General features: G+C 42.9%; 1 protein-coding gene across 2 annotated transcripts in view; it reads right to left on the reverse strand.

Annotated features, from left to right (window-relative positions):
• Dnah5 (dynein, axonemal, heavy chain 5) overlaps positions 1-15658 on the reverse strand; it is a 300957-nt gene that overhangs the window by 232584 nt on the left and 52715 nt on the right. Inside the window, exons 1-2 of one of the 2 annotated variants that reach the window (XM_005386122.2) lie at positions 15170-15476; positions 1704-1838 (exon numbers count right to left, since the gene is read on the reverse strand). In XM_005386122.2, coding sequence (XP_005386179.1) covers positions 1704-1838; positions 15170-15226 — 192 coding nt within the window. In that variant the 5' untranslated portion in view covers positions 15227-15476. Of the gene's footprint in view, positions 1-1703; positions 1839-15169; positions 15477-15658 lie in introns of those variants that run through there. The other variant, XM_013514981.1, reaches the window with a different exon arrangement.

Below are 15658 nucleotides of genomic sequence, written 5' to 3' on the forward strand. Positions count from 1 at the left end.
TGGCAAGCGCAAGGTCGTGAGTTCGGTTCCCGGTACCGGAGAAAAACCAAAAAACCAAAAAAAATAAAAAATAAAAATAAAAAATAAAAGAATATATATGGCCTGAAAAAAAAATATATATGGCAAATAGGTTCCCCTCAATTTCCATCATGCTGTACCGAAAATGTTAGCAGTAAGGAAAGGCAAGTTGCCCTGCCTGACGCTGTTACTTAAGGCTAGACTCATCAAGAGTAACTTCCAATCCTCCATCACAGCCAGGATCAAAACTCTGGCCCTTGTCCCAGCCTTGTTCGAGATCCTGAGCCACGTGCTTTATTTAAACCTCCAGGTTCTGACGGTCCTGTGCCCCAAATTTGTCATAGCGGGATTCCTCCACTTGGGCTTCCTGCAGTTTTGAGCTTTTGCCTACTTATTCCACCTGCTTTATCTTAAAACCAGGCATCTGACTTTGGAAGTAGGGTGAATTTAAGCACTTCCCCTCTGGAGCATCTCCCCATGGCCATGTAACCCTGTCTCTTTCTACTTTTCTCTATTTTGGCAGTAATATTTTCTACCTCCTGGTATTATGATGATTAAACAAGAGATTAAATGAAATAAGAGACTAAATGACTTAGAACAGGACCTGACACCTAGTAAACATTCCATAAATGATGAGAAGGAGCTAGAGGAGGAGGACAAGTCCTTTGCTCTCAAGTTGGGTTACCTACCCTTACCTTCCCTCTGACTGCATTAGCCCCACCAGAGGGGCTCGGTAGGAAGAAAGAGAGGCAGAGATGTGCTGGAGTCTGCTTGACTGCCTCATGGGGTCCAGTCCATCACAGGGCGTGGTGATAGTTTAGATCAACCACAGAAGAAGTATGTACACCACAGAAACTGGCACCCCATCAATCTAGTGTCTCCCCATCCTGCCCGCCATTCTGTTCACAACCGGTTTTTAGAAAATTATAAGCTTATCACTGAAAAACAGGGCCAGCAGTGTGGTACCCTATCAGTTAAAAAACCCTTTTTTCCTTTTTTCCTCCCTTTCTTCCTCTCTCCCTCTCTCCTTTCCCTCCTACCTTCTTTCCTTTTCTCCTTCCATCCTTATTCCCTCCTGCCTATTTTCCTTTCTCTTTCTAGTGCTGAATTGGTCTTTCTTAAAGTGCAACAGGTATTGTCACAGGCCTCCTGATATGCCCTCCTGACTGCCCTGGAAACTCTGTCTTCCCATATTTTTGGACCTATCCATCAAGGTCAAATCACCAAGTAAATCCCACGCCAGGTTTTGAAGAGAAACTATACCAGAAAATGACAGTCAAATAAGAAACTAGCTTCAGCTGCCAAAGTATAGCCCAAATGAAGAAATCATGGCATAATTCAGTATCTAAGCCCACAAAAAGGATAAATGCAAAATCAATCAATCCACCAGTCAGCTTGAGAGGATATTTCATTCCCCAGCCTCAGGTTCCAAAATGCCACAAGAGCCCTGCTTCTTTGGATGAAGAGAGGAGCAGGTACTGGACTCAAATGACACTGTAAGTAGTGCTCGTCAGCAACAAGAGCTGGAGACCCTCCCTCGCCCACCCCCAGCTCATTCTGCAGCTTCTGGGGCAGTCAGAACAGAGCTCTGCCCACATTTAGACAGACTCTAAGGTGCAGGACAGGGTCCTCAGGCCATCTGCACTCTCCATAATCAACTCAGCAGGAATTCACATGCACCGCACCTGATTCCCCTCAAGAATTGCATCTTCCACTTCACTTTTGTTCAGGTCCAAACAGGAAGCTACAATTGCGAATAAGTAATCATGTCTGCCGTCCAAATGAGCCCGCTTGGCTTCCTTCTCTTCCTTTAGTCTTTGCTAAAAGAAAGGAATAAAAATGTTACATTGCAGCTGCTGTTTCCAATGGATTTATTTTGTAATAACTTCATGCCCTTTGGGATTTTTTTTCAAGTCTCAGGAATTCAGAGAATGGTTTAATGGTACCAGTTTTTATGGACCATCTTCTATTTTTAGAAAAACATTTCTTCTTAGGAAAATAAGGTGTGCTCATTGTTTTGAAGTGGAGACAGAAATCATCCACCATCCTGAAATGATTGCTGTTAGCATTTTGTTCTAAATCTTTGCAGACTTATTTCTGTGCACATATCAGCATTTAATGGATACACACCAAAAAAAGATATTGTCATTCTTTAAACATTTTCCCAGGCATTCAAGTAATCATGTTCTACAGTGTCTTCTATCTTCACTGTTTGTTTACAGGTCCATGTCTGATCTTGAAGTTAATTTCCGAGTTTCACTGCCTACTTTTAACTACTACATTAATTATGAGTTGTAATAATAAGGCATTTTTCACATAACCAGTGTTAGCAGGTAGCTCATATTTCCCTACTCTTGTTCACACACACATATGCAAACACGTGCACAGCTCCATATCATGTCCTAAGATTTTCTCATGCATTTCTCCCTGAACAATGTGTCAGACTTCTTTTTAGTTTATTATGGATTATTCCAACCCATATTATAGCTGCAAGATATTTTTAATATGGTTACACCATAATTTATTCAACTATTTTGCCATTAATAGACATTCAGGCTCTAATCTATTTCTTTAAATAAGTGTGTTATCTTTTAATGCCAATCGGTAGTTACTACTAGGAAGAGAGAAGGTGGACCTTCCTTGAATCAACAACTATGTATAAAGCCCCAAACAAATGCTGGTACTAGAGAGGTAAATGTGACTCAGTAGCCTCCAAAAAGCTCAGTCTCCCTGGCAGAATGCAAACAGGAAATGTAAATGCCACAGGATGGCATGACTGTTACAGTAGGAGAATCAGATATATGGAACCCCAACTACAAGGGGATTCATGAGTTTTCATAGAAGCAAAAAAGAGTATCTCCCACTCTAGTCCAGGGTTGGGGAGTGTCTTAGTTACTTTTCTCCAGCTGCTGAGACAAAAAACTCAACGCCCAAAATTAAGGAAGGAAAGATTTATTTAGCTTACAGCTTGTGGAAGTTTCAGTCTATTATCAGCTGGTTGCCAGGCAGGGTGGCATGGCACAGGGGCAACAGTTCAAGCAGGCACAAGACAGCAAGAGCAAAAAGAGGGGAGCAAGCCTCTCTCCCTCCCCTATACTGTATGCCAGCTGTCCACCCACACCCACACCATCTCAGTGCCTTCCTCCTGCACAGGCTTAGGATGAATACAAAGCGAGGACCTTGGCTCCCTGCTGAGTCACACAGTTAACCTTCTAAACTTCTCAAGTTGACACAATGAACAACACCCTAGAGCATAAGGGCATGTCCTTTTCACAACAGGATGTAGAACTGCTGAGTTATTTAGTCAAGCTTCTAGACTCTTCAAGTTGACACAATGTATCAACCGTAACAGGGAGACTGGAGGTACAAGTAACAGGAAAGCTGTCAGGAGGAAGCATTTCAAGCCCTGAGTTGAGGAAGGTTGGTCACATCTCTTAGATACATCATTTCTGTACATGCAAAGGCCAAGAGGCATATGAAAGAATAGCACATGTTGGAAACTACAAGGTAGCCAAGGTGGCTGAAATTATAAAGGACTAGGAAAACCTAATGGGAAATGAGAATGAAGTCAGATCACAAAATATCAGAAAGCTTAACCATTATCTGGAGTCCCTGGAGAATCACTGATGAATTTAAATCAAGAGAGCGAGATGTTTTGCTGCTTGTGCAGCACTGACACACCCATCATCCTGACAGCGCCGTTCAAAGGGACTGCAGTTGTGCAGGCTGGAGGCAGTCAGGTGGATCGTGGTCACATTCCCTGGGAGGAGGCTGCTTCAGGAGGTTGAGGCTGCACCATCAGTATTTGAGTTTTTAGAAGTGTTATAGGTTCAGAAGTGTAATAATGTGCATGTGGAGACACAGACAGAACATTACAAACATGGATCTGGAGTTCAAGGGGAGATTCTTCAAGGGTACGGATAGAGATACATGTTTCCGGCCCCGCACAACTGCCCACATGGACCAGATCATTCCCGTGAGGAGCGGCCTGTGCACCATAAGCTGCTTAGCAGCATCCTGGTCTTCATCTTTCAGAAGTCAGTGGCTCCCCAGAACAAAAACTGTCTCCAGACATTGTCCAACATCCCCTGTGGGGTTAAATCACCTCCACTGAGAACAGCTAATATAACATAGACACACATAGGTGTGGACATAAGTGCAGGGCATAAATAAGATGATATAAAAACTACAATGCGAAAGATATTATCTAGGGATTGTGCAGAACGGAACCTGCAAAATGATGTCAGCAGCCCTTCCATCCAGCAGGCGGTGGGTGCATACTAGTTAGTCCATAAATATTTGTCAAATGAATGAATAAACCAAAGTGTAAACCATAAAGGCATCTATGACTTTCTAACAGAGACATAGAATGGTAAGATGCTGAAGAAACTTGAGGAACGCCAGCATGCCAGGAGCAAGGAGAGGAAGCAGTGTGAACAGGAGCAGCTAAGAACAAGTGTCCAGAGATAGGAAGGATGTGGCAAACAGGAGCGTCAGCCAGCCGTACAGAGTGGCCCTCAGTACAGTGCTGTAGACTTGGTAGAGATTTCAGAGTAATTGCAAGATCGCTGCTACGATGGCCTGGGGATGAAGCTCAGTGGTAGAGCATTTGTCTAGCATGCCCGAGGCCGTGAACTCCAACCCTAGCACTGCAAATGAAAGAAGAAAAAGGAAATATCATTGCTATACCTATACAGTTTACATGCATTTTTCTGAACCTGAAAGACTATATGACACAATTTAGTTGAGAAAGGGAGCAGAGATTAGAGTCTAAAAAATAAACATTTTACCAACTTTCTTGCTATTTTTGAAAAGTAAAGGTCTCGGCACAAAATATATGTTTCATAGCCATCAAATAGAAGAAAATGCAAATATATTTTCTCATGTCACTAAAACCAAGAAGATGACTGTTGTTTTGAAGTGTATACCCTCCCGGCAGGGAGACGTAAAACACTTTTCTTGAAGTGATCTAAGACTTTAGTAAAAACTCTTTAACAGATGAAACACAGGGATCAACTAGCAATAGAGCAAAGAGATCATAAATGCTCAGTAACAAATAAAGAATAAAAGAAGTAGAAAGCCGGAATATTCAAGATTTAAAGCAACTGAAGGCTTCCAAAGAAGACAGAAACTTAAAATTAGATTCTGCCATGGCAACACATTATCTCACGACCCAATTTGATGAGATTCCAGAGGGAAAAAATATTGTAATGGAAGAAAAGAGAGATCGGTCCCTAAAACAGAACAGGATGTATTCCATTTTTACTTATATATCGCAGAAGAAAAGACTGGTAAAGCAGTTTTATGTACACATAGAAAATGGTCATCATGTTTTTAAAGCAAATGTTTTCAAAAGATATTTTTTAAAGCATGTTAAGAGCTAAAAATGTGTTCTTACTTAAACTGATTGTCTTATCCCCCAAAGACAAGAAATATGACACCAACCCCAGCACCATGGAGATGAAAAATCACAATGTTTACCAGTTTCAACTTTCTCTGTCTTACACTCAGGTATCATGATATAATGGGATTTTCTTGGTTTTTACCACAACAAAATGTTAGCAACTTCAAATAAATATTTAGTGATCGTATCAGTGCATTGTCACCCTATAGGCTTAACCCCGCAGCTTTCCGGCTGCTAGGGGACTGCAGCAACAAGCAGTCAGGTGACAAGCTGTCTGGGGGTGGCTTGTTTTGCTGGCCTTTGAAACATCTAGGACGCTTGGAGAGTGAGAGCAGAATGGAATTAATGTGATAGGAAGCTACACAGTGGATTTAGGGGATAGGGAAAAGGACCAGGAAAGGGGAAGAAAAAGAAGGTATGGGATTGAAAATTATCAAGATACATTACATGCGTGCACCAAATCCCCAAAATACTAATATGCATTAACCTTTTTTAAAAAAAAAAAAAAAAAAAAAAAAAAACAAGAGGAAAACTATGTAATGATTTTTTTTTTCAATGCTGGAGATCCAGCCCAAAGCTAGCACATCAAGGCAAGCACTCTAGCAACGAACTACATCTCAGCCCCACAAGACTTTTAAATATTTTATTGAAATTGTTTTGCATTGCATGCACCCATTTAGGTAGTTGGGGTAAAGGTCAGAACCCCACTCAGTATCCAAGGAACTCTAATACAGTATTAAAACATTTGAGATGAGGTATGTTACTAATGCTTTAGAGTGGGGCAGTGGCTAATGTAGGACCTCACAAAAAATGAGCTACGCTTTCTGGTAGGGGAAAGGGGGTTCAGCCACCCACAGAAGAAAGTTGATGTCAGACAGAGTATGATTTCCAGTCCAAGCAATTGCAAGACTCCACTCCTGACACTGAACCTCTCTAGAGTTCAATTTCCTCAACTCCAAGGTCAAAGTACTGGACTAGGTGATTCCTAAGTGACATTCTTCTCGAGCAGGTACTCTACTTCTCATGGGTCCAAAAGTTAATGCGAACTACAGTCTTGAGATTTTAAAATGCAGAGCCAATGAAGACCTCAACACTATGTGCTTTCAAAAAGCTCTGTGACCTTTTTCAAGATCAATCCATCCTTCCTATTAAAAAAAAAAAAATACTAACCCTTGTCTTCAGCTTCACAGAACTGAAGTCCAAGTTCGCATTCATAAACAGTGGATGAAGAATACATATGCTCAGTCTTTCATTTTGGCCAGTCTCCAACCATTTGGGAAACCATATAGGAATGGAGAAAAAAACAAAATGGAGGCAAAAGTCCTAACTTGAAAGATGTTTGTGAAGATCAAATTGTATGCAGACAAGCAATAATACCAAAACAACCAACACAGAAATTTAAATGGTAGGACCAAGGATTTTATCCTAGATATCAAAATTTAGGCAAAACATTTTTTGGTGTTTTGGGTACTATAGATTGAGCCCGGAGCCTTTGCACTGAACTATCCTCCAGCCCTTTTTTATATTTTATTTTGAGACAGGGTCTCACTAAGTCGCCAAGGCTGGGCTTGCACTTTGAATCCTCCTGCTTAAGGCTCCAGAGAGTGCTGGGATTGCAGTCATGAGCCACTACACCGGACTAATAATGATACTTTTTAATTGTACAAATATTTAAACTCCCTCCACCTTTAGAAAGCTCTGCCTTGTTGCCAGGTGCGTCTCTGACCCAGAACCGCCACACTGATCCCACTGGCCCCCAGCAGAAGTGGAAGTTGGCCCCCAACAGAAGAAGGGTCAAAAAGCCCCTGGGTGCCTGAGCAGTGATTTCTCCCAGTGCTCCAGAAGGGCACATTTCACAATGTTTGCACTAGTTGCATTGCCACCTATGGTTCTTCTAGTCATCATTTGCTTACTCTGTTTGCTTTAATTGTATCTGAAACCTATAAAATAGAAATTATTATCTCTGCACCAGGAAGTTTCGACGATGGACCATTAAGAACTTTCCCAAGAGCATACTACAAAGTAAGTCCTGTGTCAGTGGGGCGGGCCACGACCCAGGATGTCTAAAAGCAACTAAGAATCTTGAATCTATTCAAATTGATGTTACATGATGATTTTTTTAATTTGAACTGAAGAGCTGTCTAGACTTCACATACATATGTGATGCAAGGAGGTATCACTATAAACCAGGGTTAGCAGGCACCCATATTCTGGGCTATACCAATGATATACTAGTGCCACTGTGGATTTGTGCCCCAGCTTCACATCCTGTGTCTACTCTGTCCCTGCCCTCCTGCGTCTCTCAGTAAATGAGGGGTCCCCACCCAACCCTCCACTCCTATCCGTCTGAGAGCTGCGTTCGCTGCTTGGGCAGCCACGAGCTCAACTCTGGGTTTCTTCTCTTCGCTGCTGCTTCCACCCTTCATCCACTTTCATAGTTCACATCCCAGGTCCTCAGCTGATGCCTCTGCACAGGGACTTGAGTGGGCAAGCTTTAAAAAGTGGATTCTACACCAAAACAAATCTTGGTTAGAAATAAAAATGTTTCTAGGTAACATTGTTAGCCTGTTGTGTGTCTGAGTCTGAGAAAGAATTCTGATTTAAGAGGGTCCCTTACCTATTTTTACAACAATATATTTCTATTTGTTTGACATGGGTGTTTGTTCCTTTATGTGTGCATAAGGCTGGGCTTGCACTTTGAATTATATGTGTTATAATAAAGTAGTTACTATGTAACCTAACAGAGCATAAGATAGATTAAAATCCCTACCTGAGATAACTGCAAATAATGTAGACTGTGGATTACAGTTGAAGTTCCTTATCTTAAATAACCAAAGTAAATGCCCCTATGATTGATTTGGATTTAGTTGTCCATATCAATCCCAAGTCCATAGACACTTGATAAATTAGAAGCCAAGAACATGGGTCTGCCCAACTTAGGCCAGTCAGCTTCACTCTATTCCCTTTTGCCTAAGTGGAAGACCTGGGACAAATCAATGAGCAGAAAGGGAACATTATTCCGAGTACACATCCTTCCTGAAATGCCTGGTGATGGATAAAATACATATATATTTCTTTTTCTTTTTTCAAGGTACCCAGCAGTCCAAACCGGCTTAGCTCACTTATCTACCATAAATATAACCTTGTTTCTTGAGCAGTAAAACAAAATAACTATCAACTGAACCTTGTCATTCCCACAAGCACAGCAGCCCTAAAGAGTGCTTTCTGTTTTGACTTTTTTTGATACCCACCTCCCAGTGCCCAAAACAAGCCACACAGAAGAGCCTCAAGTGATATTGTTTGGAGTCAGAAGTTATTACCCTCATCTATGGCCCTTTGACACGTTGAGCGCTTAAAACTAAGGAGGATTGGAAGGCAGTGTGAGAGCAAAGTCTCTCCGACCGTCTAATGTCTCCTGTTGCTCACTGCTCATTCTCTTCCAAAGGGAGCCACAGAAAGCAGAATTCCTTTCCCTAAGATGAGTCATAGAAACAACTCCTCTCCCCAAAGCCAGCCATAAAAACTAGAGAGTCACTCTGTTCCTCTCCCTCCTCCTTGGAAGATCTCCATCCCGAGGTGCTCAGCCCCATACCTACGAGGAAGGGATCCTGGGGCAGACAGGCCTGGCTGGGTCACCCCCCAGGCTGTTACATCAAGTCATATTTTTCGACCCCATCACACTTCAGCAGAGCTGTGTCTTCTGCACCAAACCTAAGCATAGAAGCAGTTTTCCATGGGTCTTTGGGTGTTCATTTCTGGAGACTATCACGTCTTGTGAAACTTTTGTTAACTAAATCTGCTATGCTATTCTCTGGTCAACCTGTCTTCTGTTATCAGAGTGTCACCCATGGCCCTCATGAGGGGTGAGAAAAGGGTGTAACATATAGTCAATGGGAAAATTAACCAAGTGATTCATTTTACAATTCACTCTCAAGCCTGGAACAAATTATTCTAGACCACTGTGAGTCCATGATTGCAAACCAGAGTTCAGCCAATTTTAGGTGTTGTTTGCTTTTGTGACCCAGCCATAAACTGCTCCATGAAATTCTGCTGCAGATGTGGTTGCAGCTTTTCGTCAATTCACAGCAAATATAACTAAGCAGCACAGGCCGTCATCCCATTAACATGTGCTGAATTACAGAAATGGGGGAAGCAGTTCTCTTGCTCATTTCCGTTTAGGACACTGTCTTCTGACAGAAGACAGCCCCCCACTTTGTCCCCTAGTTTTTGCATCTTAACCACAGGAAGCCTTTCCTTTCCTGCCTCTGTGAGATGCTTCCTGGGCCATCCCATCCTGCTCGTTAATTGGCTGGGAGAATTTCGGTTTATAAACTCTGCCCTCCTAACTGCATCTCACATGTCGCCTCTTCTTAGCCTGCTTTCCTTTCACTGCTCTCAGTGAAGGACTCCAGCTGCATAGGAAGAGCTGCTCCTCCTTCCTGAGTGAAGAGCACTTCAGTAAAGTGGGTTCCGGAAGAGAAAGAGACTCCAGGCTGGCTGATCCCACTCACAGCAGGCGCCTGGTGAAGCCCTCCTTTGTTGAAGGAGAATTGCTTTCCCCATCTACTGCAAGGTGACAGCACTTAAACAGAAAAGGACACAATTCTGTGTTCAAGAAAAAGCTTTAGAACCTTGTCTACTTCTGCTGGAGTTCTCAGGGTCCCTAAATACCCTTACCCAGTAACTTCCTTATCTGTCATTCTTTCCAGCCAAAAGGATCCTCTCTACTATTCAGTATGTGTGGTTTTTCACTCAAATCAAGCCAAAACCAGATGTAGGAGTATTGCTATGGTTTAAATCTAAAATGACCCCCCAAAGTCTCACGTGTTTGGAAGGTGATTGGATCACATGGCACAACATTCATCAGTGGACTCACCCACCGATGAGTTTATAGATGAACGTGCTGTTAGGAAGTGGGGCTCAGTTAGAGAAGGGGTGTGTTCTTGTCCCTGGTTTCTCTCTCTCTCTCTCTCTCTCTCGCTCTCTCTCTCTCTCTGTCTCCCTCTCTCCCTCTCTCTCTCTCTCTCTCTCTCTGCTTCCTGACAGCCATGGGGTGACCAGCTTCCCTCTGCCATGCCCTACTATCACACCGTTTCTGCCTTGGAGCCAGCTGACCATGGACTGACCCACTGGAAGTTGCACCAAATAAACCTCTCCTTTCAACTGTGAGTGTCGGATATGTTGTTCCAGCGATGAGAAAGTGACTAACCCAAGTATCTCCATCACTATTACCTCCCCTCCCCTACATTACACCCCCTTCCAAATTCGAACTCAGGATCTATTTTCTGCACACCAAACTTCTGGCACTGAAGTGAGACTTAGTGGACCTTTACACGGTCGTATAATTTGTCTGATCCAAGTCCCACGGTGGTTTTACTCCAACATGAGAAATACCTCCCTTGTAGATTTCCAACAGTTTCATCTAGCAGAAGGGGCCATGTAATTCAAATGGCTTTTACACATTCACTTCAAATGTACAATATATCAACATTCACACTACGTATGGCACAAGAGTGAAATTCCCAAGCTTCCCTTATCACACAACAAAATATTGTGCATTGAACTGGCTGCTCATCAGAATCTCCTGGGGCTTTAACTTCCTCATATGGCCTCCCATCCCTCAAGAAATTCTGACTGACCTGCCCATAACTGCAGCCCAGTCACCGCAAGTTTTTTAAAGCATCCTTGATGACTCTAACACGAAACTCTGCCAAAGATCACTGCTCTAACTGAAGTCATCTGATGACAGGATCACAACTGATCAGACCACCAAGTTCTCCCTTGGAGGAATTTAATAGAGAAAGCCTAAGGGTATAAATTTAGAATCCTAACTCTAGACCTCCTTTGTATCCTTCCTAGAGTTGTACATTGAATGCTACTGAAATAGGACGGGTATCTTCATGGAACAGGAGATGCAGGGACTCCTGAGCTCTCATCTATGACCTGTCACCCACTGAAGTGAACATCTGCCCTTCTCCCGATCCTCCCTTGGCAACAATGGTGAAATGTGTCCTTCCCTTATTCCCCTGCTCTTCTTACAAGGACCGGGTGCGCTGTTACAGCAGGAGGGTCCCAGAATATCTTCAAGGCTGAGAATGGCCACATTCTACGCTACAAGGGCATCCCCTAAACCGTGAGGCCATACTCATCACCCAGTGGGAAGGTACCATTCCCTATCCCATCCCAGGGAGGCCACAGAAACTAGACCCGTTCTTTTGTTACTGAGGCAGTCCAATCTTCACAGCCAAGCGAAAGTCCTTTTCCTACTTCCCTTTTCTTCCTACACCTTCACTAATGCTGTGATTTTTGTGGCATCGCTTCAGGCTTCATTTCCACTGTTACAGAAGCAAGTTTCCATGTGTGCCCTGTATCACCATGAAGAACAAGTTCAGTTCTAAGCTCCATGGGCCTGGAAGGACTCTTCCCTGCTGCACCCTGGAGCACAGCATTTGGCACAAAGGGTAATCCATGAAAGAGCTATGGGATGAAGGGAATTTTCACTGGCACATGCTCCAGGATTCAGCTCTTTCCTGAGTATTAAATGGGCATCCTGGGGCATCATCTCCATCAGATTCAAGGGTCCTCATCTGCGTATTAATAGGCAGTACCTGTTCCTTGTAACCTCCCAGCTAAATCCTAGAGCTATGCCCCTTCCACAGTTGCAAGGACATCGTTTTGACCTCTTCTACATGAAGCACGTTTGACAGTCCAAACAGGTCCGGGCCTGACTAACAGATGATGCCTAAACAAGCTTTGCTCTTTTGCCAGAGAATAGCAGAACTGACAGCTTTTCGCCTTTCAAAGGATATCAGAAAACAAAGGTTCCTTTTGTCTTGGTTTCCACTATGCCCCGCCCCTAGAAACCAGGCTGCCCCCTGCAGAGCAGCTTGGGGGGTTCTCCTGGGCAGTGTGTGCTCTCCCCCTGACCACCACCCTTAGAGGAATGCTGTTTAGAGAACGCTTGGAGCAGCCTGGTACTCATGAGCGACAGCTTCCGGAATTCATGTCTTTGTACACTGTAATTTAGTACTAAGCATGTTTTCTATGAAAGAAACAGAGAGGGCTGGCATCAGATCTGGACCTTATTTCTGCAAATGAATGAATATATACAGATTTTTTTCTTTCAAGTGCTTTTTAATGAAAAGCATTTGGGTTTGTTATACAAGAAAAAGAAGATACAGTTTGACTTTTCTAAATCATGCAGCTTAGGGTACATTTGGTTGTTACTGGCGTGCATGTGTGATAGGGACTTCAAAGCTGGGTCTGTGGTGTCCAGTGGGGAAGAAAAGCAGGATAAAGCTTGGCATCTCTGCCTTAATTTTATATCTCCTAATTACCTTCAAACTCTGGATAGGCTCCCTGCTCAGCTCCACACATAGTTTTGCTAAGCAGTTAAGACATATCCATCTAACCGGTAGGAATACAAGGTTTATTAGCCCAAAATTTACCCAGTCTATCTTGTTCTGCTTCAAGACTGAAGACACCAAGAGAAATTAAGGCGTTTTCAAGATTTACAGGGAATGAAAATGCCAGTTTTGACAGTTATCCAGTTTAGACCCCCTGGAGCGATGCCTAGAAATCTCCAATCACTGTCCTAAACACATCATCTCAAATTCCAGAAAAAGCAGAGCCTCACAGACTCCCCAACAATGAGGTCACCCCTGACCCCAGGTAGGAGCAATCATCTCAGGGGACCCAGATTGCTCCCACAAGCCATAAGGACTTCTCTGGAGCTACTTGGCTGAACCAGTCCTGAGAGAACCACAAACCAAAACATGGTTTGATCAAGATTGCCTAGGCTACCGGGTACGCCAAACTCCCAGCTATGCAAACCCCAAGCCTCGCCTTTGTCTCTCTTCTGTATAAAACCTCAACATTTTTGTCAGCCTCTCAAAGACAACTCTCAAAACTCTTTATTTGTCCTCCCCAAATGGCCGTGCTGATTAAAGGTCCTTCCCTGCCCTGCAGCACCTTTTCTCCTCGACTGGCGCTCGGGATAGGTGGTCAAGCCCCTTCTGTTTGGACCCCTAAAGCCATAGCTTTAGCCCTAAAACTCTGGCAATAGATATTTGTGGATGAAGTCAATTATTATATTTTTATAAACTTCCTATAATATAGCATCACTATAGTAATACCTAGAGACCAAGGTTACATGAACACTGACTTATAGTTTTTATGTTAAGTGCCATGGAATTTTTCCCATTGATTATTTCAAGTCACGAAGTTATTATTTAAAATGTGATCATATGCAGGCAATAAATAGAAAATGTGCATTTACATGACGTGCTGCAGCATTACTTAGATAATTCTGCTACAATCGGACCTCAGTGGAGGGAACAGAACTAGCATCCTAAACATACAAGTGAAATCTGCAGAGGACGCACTCATCAAGGTAGCTTGTGTCAAAGAATCTAATTCATTAATTATACCTAAGATTTTACCACTGATTACAATATTTTAGACTTGGTAATGAAGGACAGCAAAAACTTTCAGACTGTGCAAAATTTAATTCATTTAATTATTCCACAAGCATATGTTAAGGTGTAGTACATATCCAGCTCTGTGTTAAAGGAAGACTATTTAAAAATGGAGATCACTGCAAACAAATGATTAGCAGAGGAAGCAGGATATCTTAATTAGGCTGATTTGCTCACTTCAAAATGTATACATGTATCAAAATATCCTGTTGTATCCCAAAGTTATACTCAAATATTTATCAACTAAAATTTAAAATGTAATTCTAAAACATGGGAACACCGTCATCCCTGACTTCCAGGAACTCACAAGCTAGTGAAAGAGATGGAGACAAGCATCGTTTCCCCACTGTGAGGCGACTCTATCACACAGGGCAGCAAAGCGCTGAGCGGGTATGGGGAAGGATGCTGTCACCTGCCCTGGAAAGTGTCCAGGGAGGTTGCCTACAGGAGACAACACCTGCGCTGGGTAGTCAAGCGTTGCTGACCAAAAGCTCAGGGATTCAGCTGAAAACACCAGCTTGGAAGGATCTCAGGGTGTGGCAAAGTGAGGAAAGCAAGCTTAGGAATCTCAGGGACAACAGTCCTACTCGTGTGGAAAACACCTGGCTAGATGGGTCATCTAGACTGTTGGAGAAACAGAGAGATCAGTGACCAGTCCTGTAGGGAGCAAGGGTGGGTGTTCAGAATGACAACCTAGAGAAGAAGCTTCCATTTTCTTCAGACATTAACTGGCAGTGGAAGAGGTTCCAGGTCCCTCTTTGTGCATTTGCAAAATAAAAAGCTGCTGAGCTGGACCCTGTGCTAGAGAAGCTCAGTCTCCAAGGTGACTTGCAAAGGCACATTCCTGCCTGTCATGCCTGTGATCTCATTTCCAATCACATGGGAGAGGGGGAACTAGAAAACTTGCAGCCTAGAATCTGCCTTAATTATCTCTAATCACCAACAAAAGTCTACAAGTTTAAAAGAATGTAAAGTCTCAAACCACCCTGAAGATGATTTTCACCCAAGGCAAGTATCTTCCTAAAAGATGCAGCATGGATTTCTTCATGGAGATATGCAACATGCAGAAAAGCTGACGGGCGCAAATCTTTTTTTAAATATGAAACATCAACATGTAGCCTTATGTGCCATGCAAAAATTAGTAAGCAAACATGTTTTTCACAAATTCACCAGTGTAGAACTTTGAAAAATTTTTAGGTCTTTTTCCTCTAGGGTGTGAAAGATGCTAATATAAAACAAACTTGCCAAGCTACAGAAAACAGCTCCTTACCGTTAAAACACGGGTGACACTCTGCTTCCAGAGCTGTCGCCTACCGATCCTGAACATCACAGCAACCTACACAGCTCATGCACTGGCCAGGGTCAGCTCTTCCAGAATGGCCTTCTAACTCCTGGGAGACCTCTTCATCACCCACTAGGCTTTCAGGTGAGAAGTCCCCTGGAGGTCCAAAATGTCACTTTCACATTTCTTATTCACATGTATTATTCACCACATTGACAGAATAAATATTAGAAGTCCACTTATCCTATTCAAATTTCCCTTCTAGCGTCTCTGTCCTTGAGCCTCTCCCCGGTTCCAAAGCCTGCCGTTGTTAGGGTAATACTGTTTATACACTACACAGTTTAACCATGCCTCTTAATCGTGTTTATCAACCAATAAACGCACTTTAACTGCCCACTTGCACCACAACTTCTGATGTTTGCTTAATTCTATACGCTGCTCAATAATAAGTTTTGAGGCAACAAATACTTAAATAAT

Source organism: Chinchilla lanigera, unplaced genomic scaffold, assembly GCF_000276665.1.
Source record: "Chinchilla lanigera isolate Chin_1 unplaced genomic scaffold, ChiLan1.0 scaffold00025, whole genome shotgun sequence".
NCBI lineage: Eukaryota > Metazoa > Chordata > Mammalia > Rodentia > Chinchillidae > Chinchilla > Chinchilla lanigera.